Below are 15,406 nucleotides of genomic sequence, written 5' to 3'. Positions count from 1 at the left end.
TTTCTCTGAAAAATTTTTTCCCTTCTTTTTACCCCCTTGAAATGGGGTTTGAACCCAGGTTCTCCCACAAGCTAGTCAGGCACTCTTACCACTGAGCTACATCCCCAGTCCTTATTTTATTTTGAGACAGGGTCTCCCCAAGTTTCCCAGGCTAGCCTTGAATTTGGGATCCTCCTACCTCAGCTTCTCAAGTATCTGGAATTACTGCTAGGGTTCCCCACTACACATGGCTCTAAAAATTATTTTAGGAAAAGTATTTGAATTTAATGTCTTTCTCCCTCTGCCTTTTCTATCTACGATTGTTCTTGCTTTCTTGGAGCATGAGACACATACACTAATGATTGTTTCTATATGGTTTGGAAAACTAGTGAAACTGATCCAGGTATTCTCAAGTGATTGTTCTTTTAAGATTGTTTTGTGAAGATTTATAAAGTTAGCCATTTCATTCAAAATTTCCACATTTATTCCCATATAACATTCTTAGAACCTATGGTCATACTTCTTTCTCATGTCTAATACATAAGTTTGCTTTCTTGCTGATCTTTATCAGGATCACTTGTTTATTGCTTATTTATTCCTGATAAAATTTTGGTTTTGTTTAGTTTTTATTCTGATTTTTCATTTCCTTAGTTTAGTCTCTTGATAAGTTCCTTCCTATTGCCCTGAATATAACTTTGAGACTACAAGTTAGACTTTTTCCTAGTCAGTATGAAAGATATCAGGCTGCTTACTATGTAGACATAATTAACTGGATTAAATAATGTCAAAAGTGCAAACATCCAGGAGCTTTAATAATGATACTTTTTTTCAGCTTTTAGTTTTCTTTCTCATGGATGTCCAAATATAATGGAATATCAAATGGCTGTGATGAGAATTATATACATGATGGCCTCCACACTTACCCTTACTTACTATCCTAAAATTTCTCATTTCAAACCCCACCAAAGGCTGGGATTGTGGCTCAGTGGTAGAGCGCTCGCCTACCACAGGCGGGACCTGGGTTCGATCTTCAGCACCACATTAAAAAAAGAAAAGAAAAGAAAGGCATTGTGTTGTGTCCATCTACACCTAAAAAAATAAATATTTTTTAAAAACCCACCAAATCATTTTAAGGTATAACTAATAAAAGTAATTACTTATAACATTTAATGTAATTTATTTTCAGTATTACTGTGTGCTATTGATGGTTCAGATTATACTTTAACATTAATTTTTATCTTATAATGAGCAAAAGTGTTTGTAGATTGTTTTTGTTTGTAGTTCAAAAGTGACCCAAATGTTTATTTGGATGATATAAATTATAAATGCACAGGAGGGGTTTAAACATTCCTCCTGTTAGAATATTATTGAAATGGAGTGTTTTCCTTACTTTGTTAGCTTTGAGTGCCACCTGCTGGCTAAGAACTAGGACATGGTGGTTCCTTCCTTAATTTAAGACATTGCACTAAAATAATTAAATGAATTTTGTATTTACTGATCCATTTTTTCCTATAAATATAAAATTTATTCTGTAAATACAAGGGTGGAAGCATTTAGCCAATTTGTAAGGCCTAAGTCCAAACCAGACTCCCTGTAATATCCAATGCCTTTTTTCTCCTTACCAACTTATCTCAAGTATCCACTTTACATTTGCAAATAGACTGAGAATTAGAATATATCAAAGATCTTTTCAAAACACTCATATTTCAAGCAAGGAAACAGGTCCTGAAAAGACTTACTTTACTGAACAATGAAGAGTTATTCCTCCACGATAATTTTCCTCTTCAATTCTGGTGACACTGTGGCAGAATCTATCAGCCAGATCCTATTCAAATTTTGGGCAACATCCCAACAAATTTCTTTATTGTGAGGACTGTCCTTTGCATTGTGGGATATTAATGTACCTCACTGTGGAAAGTCTGCAGACAATATTTTAAGTGCTCCTGGGGTACAAAATATCCCCTTATTTAGAATCATAACCCTTTATAATCTGGCATGGTTTTCTATCCAGGTGTTACAACTCTAAATTAAAATGCATCTGTACATTATGGTACAGAGACAGTACTGTAATCAGTTTATTTGTCAAAAAAATGAACCCAAAGTTCATCCAAAAATGAAGGGAGGTTGAGGCTAAGAGGGATTTTGTAAGAATTTCAGAACCACTCTTTTTGTATTTTGGGTTTTTGAGTGATCTAATTGAGAAGGGATTCTATGGGGAAGGTAGATCTAATCAGGTCCTCAGAAGTCCAAGATACATCGTTTATGTAATATAGTCCTAATTTTAAAAATATAAGACATTGGAAGAAGGAAAAAATGGAAATGTTTACTCTTTACTATGCCAGTATCATGAAATATCATTGTATAGTTAGAAAATATTCAAATAGAAATGCAAAACAGCAAGTATAACAAATGAATAGAGACACAAAAAAAGCTCAACTTTGGTGATTAGACAATTTTGATTTCACCTCTAAAATTTCTGTAAAACTCACTTTCCTTTTATTCTTTTAATTGAACAGTTTTTCATCTTTGTTTCTTTTATAAACGAGTATGTATGTAATAGCTTTCTCTTTGTTTTGAACTTTTAGTATCTTTTAGTTCATTTAGTTCATAAATGAATGCCAGATGAGTGGGTGTATCATAGTTTTCTGAAGTTCCAGTTAGTTGTTTTTAAAGTCATCTAAAAATAGTAAAGCTAAATAGTAAAAGTAGAAGAGATGCTTTTCAAAAAAAAAGTATTGAAAATAAATTAGAATATTAAGACACTAAGTTATATTGGCAATACTACTTTATACTTCACAAAATGGATTCACAGATGTTACCTCATTTCATTCTCTAAGTAATTTGCCTAGAGACACACAGCTGGCAAGTAAGTGGCTTACAACCTAGTAAGTGATATGAATCTAGATCTCCTGACTAAATCAGTTTTTGTTTCACTGGACTATCTTTGCCTCTTCACCATAAATATTGCCAGTGAATTTTGCTTTAGAAAATTTATAATTAGCTTTAGAGTCTACCATAGGAAGACTAAAAACAAGAGATCTGATCAGAATCCAGAAAAATAAATGCATGGGGGGGGGTTGTTTGGGAGGGGTTTCTTTATCTGACAATAAAGATGTGTCATATATGTATCAGTTCACTGAAAATTAGAATTATCATTGGGACAATGCCTTGAACACCCTTAGTATTGGGAAGAAGTTTGTAATCCCCTTTTTAGCAGGAGCTATAATAGGTGAGCAAATGTTTTTACAATTTCTTTCTAAAGTAAGGCAAGTATACTAAACTGGGAAGTAAAGTTGAAAATTTATGTTAATTTTGGTGTCTAGAAAGGTGAAGCAAAACAAGTTTGTTTAAAACCTTGATCCTTATTTTCTTATGTGTGTAGCTTTTGTTTTTGTTTACTTTAGGCTTTTAAGATTTACCCTGTTTTTTATTAATGTACTTAGTAAAATGAAAGTTTATCAGTACAGAGCAATTTTATTTTTATAAATCTAAACTTTCTATTTTATATCAGCTTACATAGTATTGTTATAAAACATAAAACCAATAATTTTTCCATAAAATTGTACAAAAAATGGTGATGAGTAACAATAAGTTTAAGAAAGTATTATGTCCTTGGGTTAAAATATTATGCCATTCTACTTTTACTTACTTTAAATCCTGAGCCTAAACTAAGCTGTATTGGTGACTAATCTACAAAGAAAATAATTTACACAAAATATTTTATACTCAAATACAAAAATTAGATTTCACATTGTGTATGTTTTTGTCTGTGTATCTAGTTACAATATTTGCTTTCAAAATTACAGTCTGCTGCAAATTCTGAGACTACAAACTCAACCATCTCCCGAGAGGCCAGCACCCAGTCCTCATCCACCACCACCAGCCAAGGCTATGTTTTACCAGAAGGCAAAATCATGCCAAACACCGTTTTTGTTGGTGGAATTGATGTTAGGGTATTGTATTCATATTTTATTTATATTTTAAATATTTTATGAATGATGGGATTTAGGCCCTATTGCAAACCTGAGGTTTTTTGTAGTTCATGTAGGTTTGAAATTTATTTTGTTTTTAACCCATAAGGACCAAAAATATTTGACAAACAGGTAGTTTGGGGTACATTTGGAAGATACTTCCACCTCACCAAATCTCCTTGTATAGTAGAATTAAGATTTTGAATGCTGACTTTTTACTCTTAAACTTTTTCCTATAGATGGATGAAACTGAAATCAGAAGTTTCTTTGCTAGATATGGTTCAGTAAAAGAAGTGAAGATAATCACGGATCGAACTGGTGTGTCCAAAGGGTGAGCAAAACATGTTTACTGTAAACCAACAAGAATATCTGACCTCTAACATGTTAGAACATGAGAGAAGAATATTTTAAAACAGTATTCTGACATTTGTATAAATGAAATTTGTTGCTTCGTTAAATTTGTCATGGATAAAAGTTTGTTCTCAGCTTTTTTTATTTAATAATTTTCCTAATGATTGTATTTCAGTATTTTTTAAAATATTTTTTTAATTATAGATGGACACAACACTTTTATTTATTTTTCTTTATGTGGCGCTGAGGATCAAATCCAGTACCTCACATGTGATAGGCTCTATCACTGAGCCACAACGCCAGCCCTGTATTTCAGTATTTTCTATATTTATTTCACACAAGTGCGTTCATTAGTTTTATCAAAAAAGTGCTTTATTTGCACATTACACAGTATCTTAAATTTAACTATCTTGTACATAGATAGGAATTTTTTGTTAATGAATGAGGTTCACACACTACCTTAATCTTAGCACATTCTGACATAGATCAGGTTAAAAAAAAACATATTTGCAGAGGGTCTATTATAATATCTTAAAATTATTTATCATAGTATATTATTCATCTTTTATCATTATCACTTCTATTATTTCACAGGCAATTAGGAGTTCTAAATCCATACTATATAGTAATGATTTTATATTTCATTTGTCTGCCTTTCTAGCTATGGATTTGTTTCATTTTACAATGACGTGGATGTGCAGAAGATAGTAGAAGTAAGTAGTAGTCTTATGGAAAATTTAACATAGTTTATTGATAACAGTGTTTAATGTTGAGTCCTGAGTATACTAAGTCTTGTGTAAAATATGAAGATATACTTCTGTTCCTGTTCAAAATCAAAACTTAAGAGTAATCTTATATAACTTGTCAGAACCTGTTTATTTTGGAGACTTTAGCTTCATGAAATAGAGACAGACAGGTTTGGAGACAGAGTGAAAGGCTTATGAACAAATTCTACTTGATACCTCTTGGCTTTGATTAGTATAGTAAGAATAGTTAAGGTAGCTTCATTGTGACAAATTTTTATTTTATACATATTTATCATTGATCTTCTCTGATGATAAATCCCTCCTTTTTATTTGTTCTTTTTAGATATACATGACACTAGAATGTATTTTGACATGTTACATATACATGGAGTATAACTTATTCAAATTAGGCTCTCATTCTTGTGGTTGTAAATGATGTGGAGTTTCACTGGTAGTGTATTCTTATATGAACATAGCAAAGTTATGTCTGCTTCATTCAACTGTTTCCTGTTACTGTCCCCTACTCGTTTCCCTATATTCTCCTTTGTCTAATCCACTAAACTTCTATTCTTCCCTCCTCACCTTATTGTGTGTTAGTATCCATATATCAGAACATTTGGCCTTTGGTTTTGGGAGGTTGGCTTATTTCACTTAGCATGATAGCAGATCCATATATTTACCAGCAAAAGTCATAAAGTCATTCTTCTTTATGACTGAGTAATATTTCATTGTGTATATATACCACATTTTCTTTTTCCATTCATCTGTTGAGGGGCACGTCGGTTGGTTTCATAGCTTGGTTATAAAACTGATGTGGCTGTGTCACTAAAGTATGCCAATTTTAAGTCCTTTGGGTATATAATGAGGAGTACTGGGCCAAATGGTGGTTCCATCCTGAGTTTTCCGAGGAATCTCCATACCACTTTCCATAGTGGTTGCACCAATTTGCAGTCCCACCAGCAATTTATGAGGGTAACTTTTCCCACACATCCTTGCCAACATTTATTGTGATAGAAATTTTAAAGGACTTGGTATGTAGGCAAGTCTTCAAAGTAAAGATATAAAAATTAGAGTTTTGTTATTGCTTTGTTTTCAGTCACAGATAAATTTCCATGGAAAAAAGCTGAAACTGGGCCCTGCAATCAGGAAACAAAATTTATGTGAGTAAAAATGACATTGTTCTTGTTGACATATCTATAACTTTTCAGAAAACTAAAAATAGGTTTTGTTTTATTTTTATTCTTTAAAAAGGTGCTTATCATGTGCAGCCACGTCCTTTGATTTTTAATCCTCCTCCTCCACCACAGTTTCAGAGTGTTTGGAGTAATCCAAACACTGAAACTTACATGCAGCCTCCAACCATGATGAATCCTATAACTCAGTATGTTCAGGTAAGAGTTGCCTACATTTCTCTTACTTATTTCAGCCTTCTTGCCCTCTGAAATTATATCCATAGTTTCTGTAATAAGTGATAATATGGTCCCTGTTGGAATACTTGAGAGTCTTACTTTTGTTGAAAATCCCTCATTCTTGGGGTTTTCCTTATGCTAAGCTAAAACCTCCTCCTGCGTACTTCATAAACCTTTATCTGAGAACCTCTATGGCCATATAGAATAGTTTCTTCCTCGTGTGATAAATCCTAAAATATTTGAAGGAAGCTTTCATTTTGTTCCTGCCTAGTTTATTTTTTTTTAAGTTTTCAATTCTACCTATTCTTTATTTGTAGTGATTTCCAGATACCTCCTTACATAGATTACTGATTTCTGGACTTAATATAGTTCTAGAATGAATAGATATCTAATGTTAATGTGTTTTACCCTATCTACAAACTGAGTTTCTGGCATATAATTGTCTGGTCCTGTTTATATTTAAAATGGAATTTAATGTACTTATTATTGCCATTGGTGAGAAATAACACTTATTTTCTTCAGTTTGATATTTTTTTTTGCCAGAAAAGAAACAAAAAAAAATAGTTTTACAATCTCTCTGTTGGTTTACATTTTTCATCTACCTGAAACATAGAGTGTATCTTTTTTTGTTCTAAACAACATAATAGAAGAAAAACCCTATTTGTCTTCCTTTCTTTGTTCTCTCTTCCTCTTATCTTTTCCTCCCCCTCACTTCCTTTTCTCTTTCTTTTTCCCTCCCCTCTGTCTTTCTCTGTCTCTCTATGCTAGGAATCAAACCTCGGCCTTGTATGTGCTAGGCAAGAAACCGTTTATCAGGAACGATTACCAATTCTGTGTATTTGTGTATGCTACTATTTGTTTTCAGTCAATAAACACTGAAGCACGTAAGACATTGTACTGACCCGTTTCTGGCTTTGGGTTATGCTGCTCTTAACTTTTAGAAATGAAGTACAGAAAAAAACATAAAGACCAGAGGGGGTACTACAGATTACCCATCAGTAGTACCCAAGAAGTCCAATACAGTGTAAAAATTTTATTACAAAAAAGCAGATATATTAATTCAACTTACATGGAAATCTTTCTTAAAGTCTTGTCGCCAATGTAAGAAGGAACTTCTGGGGTAGGGATAAATATACAAATGAGGTGAGTGGAGGCTTGGAAAACCAGTCAGGTTGTTATTTAGGCCTTCTTTTTCTGCCCAAAAAGCTAACATTTGGCAGAGAGTATTTTCTTCTTCATAAAGCCAGTCATTGATTTAGAATCCTGAATTGTTACATATATAAAAATATATAATTATACAATGAAATATATATACAACTAAGTTTTCTTAATATTTTTGTTATATTGGGAATAATATTCCTTAATTCAGATTTTTTAAGAAAATTTGCCTTATTTAGTCCATTCTTTCTGTAAATTTTGTTTTTCAGGCATATCCTCCTTATCCAAGTTCACCAGTTCAGGTTATTACTGGATATCAGCTGCCTGTTTATAATTATCAGGTAATTTAATGGAAAACAAAAATGACTTATGTTAGAATATTATTATAACTTTTAACTTATATAAATTTCTCAAAAGTATATTGTTTAAACCAGTGAAGTATGCCTAAAATCCAAGAAAAAATAGAATTAGTTTAGAATTAAATGTATTTTAAGATTACTTATATGTTACTTGGAAGTAAGGTAATGTTATTTTGACTAGGAAAGAACTTTTCTCTAAAACTGTTCTGTAAGACTTACTATCTCTTATTTCAAGACACATTCTTTCATCTTTGCTGCCAAATACATGAAGCACCCAGTCTGACTTTTACTTTTCTAAGAGGATAGGTTAAAAAAAAATCATTACCCAATTTTTAGAGCACAAAATTCTGATTCCATTTCATACTGTGTATGTTCACTAGCTCCTACAGAATAGTAGTTCTCTGTATTTCTTTCCATATATAATGAGCATATGTATGACTTGTGACCATATCTATAGTAATAATTTCACAGAACACTATTCTTTGAATATTACCAAATGCTAGCTCCAGAAATTTGAGAAAAAGGTGGGGTTTATATGTAGAAATAACAAAAAGAACCATACATCTTTCTTCTATTTCCTATATTTATAAAAATGTGCAGGAATATTTGAATAATTTCTGTTTCCTTTTTTTAAGATGCCACCGCAGTGGCCTGCTGGGGAACAAAGGAGTTATGTTATACCTCCGGTAAAATAAATTAGCCAAACATATATCCTATTCTTTATTTAAATGTATTTTCTTGTTTTATGTTTTTTATCTTTTATCATATCATGTGTATATATAAATATTTTAAATGCCCCTTTATGTTATGTGTTACATTTAACTTTTTTGTTCACCCAGTTATGTGTTCCCATAGGAAAAACTGCAATTTGTTTCCCAAATTTTTGTGTGCTCAAGTCATGGCTGCTCTGTATGTGAGAAGTGCTCAGTTACCTGTTGATAAATTATGTAATCCAAGAAAGGTAGTATTAATACAGATTTAGAATTAGCATTTAATCTACCCAAATCAGCCTCTGGCTTTGCTACCCCTAAAATCTGTTGAAGAGAAACAGAAGTGTTTTGCTGTTAATATGGTTTAAATAAGAAAAGGAATAAAACAAAAGTGGGTGCTACCTCTGAAACACCTGAGTTTTTGTTACCTTCTGTCTTTTATCAGGATTGGATATTTGAAGGATATGTTGGTTAGAATTCTCAGGCACTCCCATAATATAGTTTCCTTTTCTTATATTTTTGATTCTGATTACGTTAATATTGAAAAGAAAATTTAAGATAAAAGGTAAAAAATAGTGTAGCAGAACCACATTAAACCTTAAGATATTTGCTACTGCATTTTAGTTATTCAGCTTAAAACAAAATTTCTGAAATAGTGTAGCAGAATCTACATTAAACCTTAAGATATCAGCTCATTATTTTGAATACATTATTTAGAAATGTATCTGTATATCTTTTTAATTACACTTTTTATCATTTCAAATGTAGGCCTATACAGCTGTTAACTACCATTGTAATGAAGTTGATCCAGGAGCTGAAGTTTTGCCAAATGAATGCTCAGTTCATGAAGCTACTCCATCCTCTGGAAATGGCCCACAAAAGGCAAATATCTAATTTTGTTTACTTATATGTATATTTTATATTTATTTTTTCAAGTTTAAATGGTAGCCCCTTAAGAAGCAGTCATTTTTTGCCCAGATTTAAAGATGAAACCATAAACTTTAGAGCTTAAGTGATTCATTAGTTTTTAGCAATTTAATATAAAGGTTAATAAGATTTCAGACATCCCCAAAGTTTCAGTATACATATATAGTTTCTGATTCAGCAATCCTTTTCTCATCCCAATTTTATCATTTTAGGGTTTTCTGAGTTATACTTTAATAAGTATTGTGTTAGTGTGATTTAGCAAAATGCTAGGCAGGTTTTTGCAACTTTAGTCTTCAAAAGAGGAATTAGCATCAACTATATTTTAATCTTTTGCAAGTGATTTTAAACATTTACTTATCTAAATAGTATATGGTATTCTCTCCATACCATTATAAATATTGCATCTCTCAAGAATGGTGGAGGCAGTAGTAATTATTCAAATACTGAAGAAGCAGGTAGTATCTGTTTTTAATTATTAGAGTGGTCACCTAAAATACCAATACTCTCACCCTTGAATTCTGCTACATGTTGTTTAGTGGAAGTGTAGAAGTAGTTGATACACTGGTAATAAGCATAACCTTGAGGGATTCCATTGGAAGAATCCTTCATTTATTTGTTGGTGGATGCCAATACCATACCATTTTTGTTGGTGGGTCAGGAAAAAAATGTTGAGAACTACTGAACCACAGAGCAAAAAAAATATTCCTTGATTTGATAACAGTTTAAAAGTTGACAAAATGCTAAACTAGCTTACAGTAAAATCACATTATCAGGTTTTTGTCCTGAATACTTTTCTTGAAACATTAAGAGTTCCCTATTTTCTTCTCTAACAAATTTAAAAGCTTTAAGCCAAATATCATGGAGTTTTAATAACTTCAGCCTTTTAAACTAGTATTATATCACTAAGATTCTGAAACAATTCTTTAATTTGGGAGAAAAATGAACATAGTAATTGATATTTGGTAAGAATTATGAACCACATAAGAATTCTTAGAAATAAGCATAAATGTTCACTAAACTTTCAAAAATCTGTTAACAGTGAAAAAAGTAGTCTTTATATTACCATGAACTTTTATGTTTCAGAAATCTGTGGACCGAAGTATACAGACAGTGGTATCTTGTCTATTTAATCCAGAGAACAGACTGAGAAACTCTCTTGTTACTCAAGATGACTACTTCAAGGTATGAAAGGAATATGACACAGGGTAAAAAGTAGATGTGTTAGTCTTAAATTACCTTTTCCTCTTTATAGTATATCCATTTTTGAGATTACTTAAATTAGCATTTAATTGACTAACCCAGTAAACCACTGTGAATGGGTTTTATCTAACAGTGTGTTTTGTAGTGCTTAAACATTAATAAAGTGTAGTTTCCCTTTAAGGAAAGAGACTTGGAACAAGCAGAAACTTGTAATTTAGAGAGTTCATGAGAGGAGACAGTTGAAGGAAAACATGGGCTTGACCAACTAGTAAAAGTAAAATTTAGAAGGCAGAACTAACATATGGATATTGGATTAAAGATAACAAAAGCAATGGACTGCTCAGACGTTATGCTTGAACAATGTGCAGAGGAAGAAGGGGTAAAGTTAAAGCAGTTAAAAAGAACTGAATTAGAAATGAAAATTGATTCAGAGTTGGTGAAGTGGATGATAAATGTGGATTTTTAAATTTAAGAAAGATCTGTTTTCTAATCCTTCTATCCACCTTGGACAGATAATTTAATTCTTTATTAAGACTCTATATTTGGTTTTGCATGTTGTATGCATGTTCACACACATATGCGCATATTGGGAATTGAATTGAGGGCCTTGAACATGCTAAACATGAACTCTGCACTGAGCTGTATGCCCAGACCTAAGACTCCAGGTTTTACATGTCGAAAATGAGGATGTACAGTACAGTTCTCTAGAGTACTTTTAGTTCTGAGTCTGGGAATATGAAAAAAAATGTAACTGATTAGTCCAATGAGAAGGAATATTGTGTTTGGTAAGGAAATAAGGTTTTCTTTAATAGCATATTTATAGAGATTATAATTTGTCATACAATAATTTTTAGTATATTCACAGAATTGTGCAGCCAATCAAGTTTAGAATATTTTTTATTTTAACATATTTAAAATATATTTAATATATATTTAAATATATTTTAACAATATCAAGTTTAGAATATTTTAATTACTCCAAAAATAAAGCCCCAGCCCATCGCTTTTCCCAAATCTTACATTTCCTCAAGCCTTAAACAGCCACTAATTTACTTTCTTTTTTTGTAGACATTTTATATACACAGAATTATAAAATACTTGGATTTTTGTGATTATCTTTAGTGAAATACTTTCAAGGTTTGTCAATGTTACAGCACTTATAAGTTCTTTAGAAATTTTTATTAATATGCCATATTTTGTTTATCCTTTCATCAGTTGATGTTTCGATTTTTATAACCTTTTGGCTGTTATTAATAATGCTATGAATATTCATGTAGAAGTTATCATATGGACATATATTTTTATTTCTCTTGAATACATATCTAGGAATGGAATTGTGGAGTCAGCAATGGTAACTGTTTAACCTTTTGAGGAACTGCCAGAATTTCAGAATTTGTCCAAAATTGCTGCATCATTTTAAATTCAAAGGGAAGTTTTTAACTACCACTTTTATGTGTTAACAGGGAAGGAGATTAGCTTTGATTTATCTGTAAATGGGTATCTTAGGATATAACTTAAAATCTTTTTAATGGGTATACCAAAGCACTTATGTAATGCAGAAGAGTAGAGCCATAGCAGCATTAAGTTACCTTTTTTTGTAACAGGAGTTAAGCATTTTTGCTTTTAAAGTTGATGTTCTTTTGTTGCTTCATTCTACTTAGAACCGTACAGCATAGAAAGAATAGCTTTATCTTGCCCTGTTCTGAAGTTTAAGTAGGTAGGACATAAATGATTTGTTTGAAAGCAGAAAATACCCTTCAAATGGTTTTCTCCTGGTATTAGACAAAAGCCTCCCTTTGAACTTAGAGCTTTGTGCTCTTCTGGGTTATAAATCAGAAGTGGAAGCCTGTAGTTGACTGACATCTTTTAATTGACTTTTTTTTAAATTGACTAAATGTTGTTTTTTTATTGAAGTTGTATGCATCCAGGCTCTTGAATACATTTATTTCCATGGTAAATTCTACTCTTCATTCTTAATTCTAGCCCCTTCATAATCTTATGTTTCCTATCTGAAAATATGAGTGATTGTGGCCACTATTGGGATACAACCCTGTTCACCAGTTACTTGGTTTCTAGAAATCACTCTTTTATATGACTATCTAATTCCTAGGAAAAGGACGCAGTAAAGCTAATTATACAGAGAAGAAAATATTATGCTGTTAGTGGTTTATTGATCTCCATTTCTCTTTTCTAAGACCTTCCTTTTATCTGCACTTCTGTAGGCAACATAGAGTGAAAAGAAAATTTTCCATTTTATAAGTCAGTCCTCCCTATAGGCATCCTGCATCTTAAAATTTTACCAATTTGAGATAGACATTTTTTAAAAATTGTAGTGAACACATACAGACTTTGCCATGATTCCATAAAACAGTGTAACAACTATTTCCATGTCATTTATATTGTATTTGTTGTTAAAAGTATACTACAGATTAAAAGTATATCGGATGCACTGGGGATGTAGCTCAGCAGTAGAGCTTGCTTAGCATGTGGAGACCCTGGGTTTGATCACAGCACTTCAAAGAAAGAAAAAGTATACCAGAGGATTGCATAGGTTATATGCAAATACATTGTTATTTTATATGAAGGATTTGAACTTCCTGTATTTTGAGGTTCCCAGAACCAATCAACCTGAGAGGACAACTATTAAAATTTTTTCTCTTCACTTCCTACAAAATTATTTATCTTCATAAGATAAAATATACCAAAACTTACATCTTTTAACCTAAAAATGGGATTTCAGACTGGTGTATAATGTTCTTCTCAAGCTATGCTTTCTACTAGATGCAATTCAATTAGTAAAAACAATACTTTTAAGAATTATATGTATTTTTTACCCTCTGTCTTTGGGATACTGCATTAAGAAGTACTTAAAATTATTGATTCTGCATTCTTTATTTCTGGGTTCACTGGTATTGTTTTTTTTAATTTTAATAAAATTAGCCAATCTTGGTGCATTTGTTATTGCAAAGTTCAGGAATGCTTTTCCAAAAGGGTCTCCTTTTTTCTCATTTATGATATATAAACTTAAAAAAATATGTCAGGTATTTTGCAGCTCTTTTAGGCCAATAGTGTTAATAGGAAAATTTCAGTGAAGTAAAGACTATTTCTATCTTTTCTAGGATAAAAGAGTGCATCACTTTAGAAGAAGTCGGGCAGTGCTTAAATCTGTTTGATCTTCTCTGCTAACTTTCTAGTCTCAGGGGAAGTTGCTGGTTTTGAATATTATGAAGAGACTGGAAGTTGTTCACTACTATAGAAATTTAATTCTAAATTTTGACATTGCACTCAGACTTTCTATATAAGTTATGTTAGATAAGTTGTACTTTACATTGAAACTGTTCTTTATTAGATGTTTATTTAGAAATTGGTTCTTTGTTCAGTATATAGTTAAAAGTAAAAGATAATTGAAAGTAAATAAGTATAAAAACAATTTCAAATAATTGAAAAAATAGTTGGAATAACTTAAGATTTATCTGTAAGGTTTTTTTGGAATTGGCATTTTAAGACATTAGAAGCAAATACTCATATTCAAACAATTGTTTTAAAAAACTTATTTTGAAAGGTCAGAATTTTGATAGTTTGAATACAAGCATTTCACTTCTCCAACAAGTACCTTTGAACAGTACAGTATTTACACTATTGTGCTTTGCATTTATTATTTGCCTAAAAATTTACCACAAAGCAGCATTTTTTAAACTGCATTTTTAATCAGTGGAACTCAATATACAGTTACCTTTATTCAAGTCGTCTTATCTAAACCCAGTAAAACAGATTCTAAACAAACAATCCAATCAGTGGGTCTTAGATTTATTCAGAATATTTTATCCTTTATCTAGAATCCACATACACACACAACATATACACACATGCATACACACACATACCCTGTTTGATTGGGGTGATAATTAGGATAACTAAAATTCTGGGCCTAATTGTTTTTAAAGAATCCAAGACAAACTAAACTTTACTAGGTATATAGCTTCTTAGTGAGTTAACATTCTATTTTTTTCTTTTATTTATTTTTTCCTTGAAATGCTAAACTCAATGGCTGTATCTTAAATTGTGCAAAATATTGGTATTAAAGAATGCTGAAATTTTTTATGTCACTTAAAGGTTAATCAGAGTATCTGAAAGGAATTGTTTTTGTAAAAACATTTAAAATATTATTTATGGTAGAGTACATAGATTTTTATTTACTTTTTGTTAGTCTACTATATTTCCTTTTGTAAAGTAAGATGTCCCTAAGAGTCAAAGAAGGTAATTTTGATATTTCTAAACCAAAAAAGTTGTTTCATAAACATATTTCAAGAACATGCTAGAGTCAAAGTTAATAATCTGTTTCTAGACTAGCTAGTCTCCATATTGAACATTGTGCTTTGTTACAGACAACTAGAATACCGGGGCCTCTGTTGTCAGTCTTGTTTTTCTAGTCTGTACTCCTGTTCTTCCAGGACGTTTGCTTTTAGAACTGTCAACCTAAAGAAGTCAAGTAGCCATAGGAACAGTTTAAGGGGTAAGCCTGGGAAAGGTAGCAGTGAGGTTATACCTTCCTAAGGGAAGTAGTTGTATCAGAATCATTTGATCTGCCATGGACAT

At 31.5% G+C, this 15,406-nt stretch overlaps 1 protein-coding gene across 1 annotated transcript; it reads left to right on the top strand.

The window, feature by feature from the left end:
* The first annotated feature begins 337 nt into the window (after positions 1–337).
* Positions 338–13,983, top strand: Dazl (deleted in azoospermia like). Its single transcript, XM_027923184.2, has 11 exons — positions 338–382; positions 3,759–3,932; positions 4,190–4,281; positions 4,963–5,014; positions 6,144–6,207; positions 6,299–6,438; positions 7,884–7,955; positions 8,609–8,659; positions 9,452–9,565; positions 10,694–10,792; positions 13,930–13,983. The coding sequence occupies exons 1-11, from the start codon at positions 338–340 to the stop codon at positions 13,981–13,983; spliced, it is 957 nt and encodes a 318-aa protein (XP_027778985.2).
* The last annotated feature ends 1,423 nt before the right edge of the window (positions 13,984–15,406 follow it).

This window comes from Marmota flaviventris, chromosome 1, assembly GCF_047511675.1.
Source record: "Marmota flaviventris isolate mMarFla1 chromosome 1, mMarFla1.hap1, whole genome shotgun sequence".
Taxonomy (NCBI): Eukaryota; Metazoa; Chordata; class Mammalia; order Rodentia; family Sciuridae; genus Marmota; species Marmota flaviventris.
Note: the sequence above shows the minus strand (reverse complement) of the source record. Positions and strands in the feature narration are given on the sequence as shown.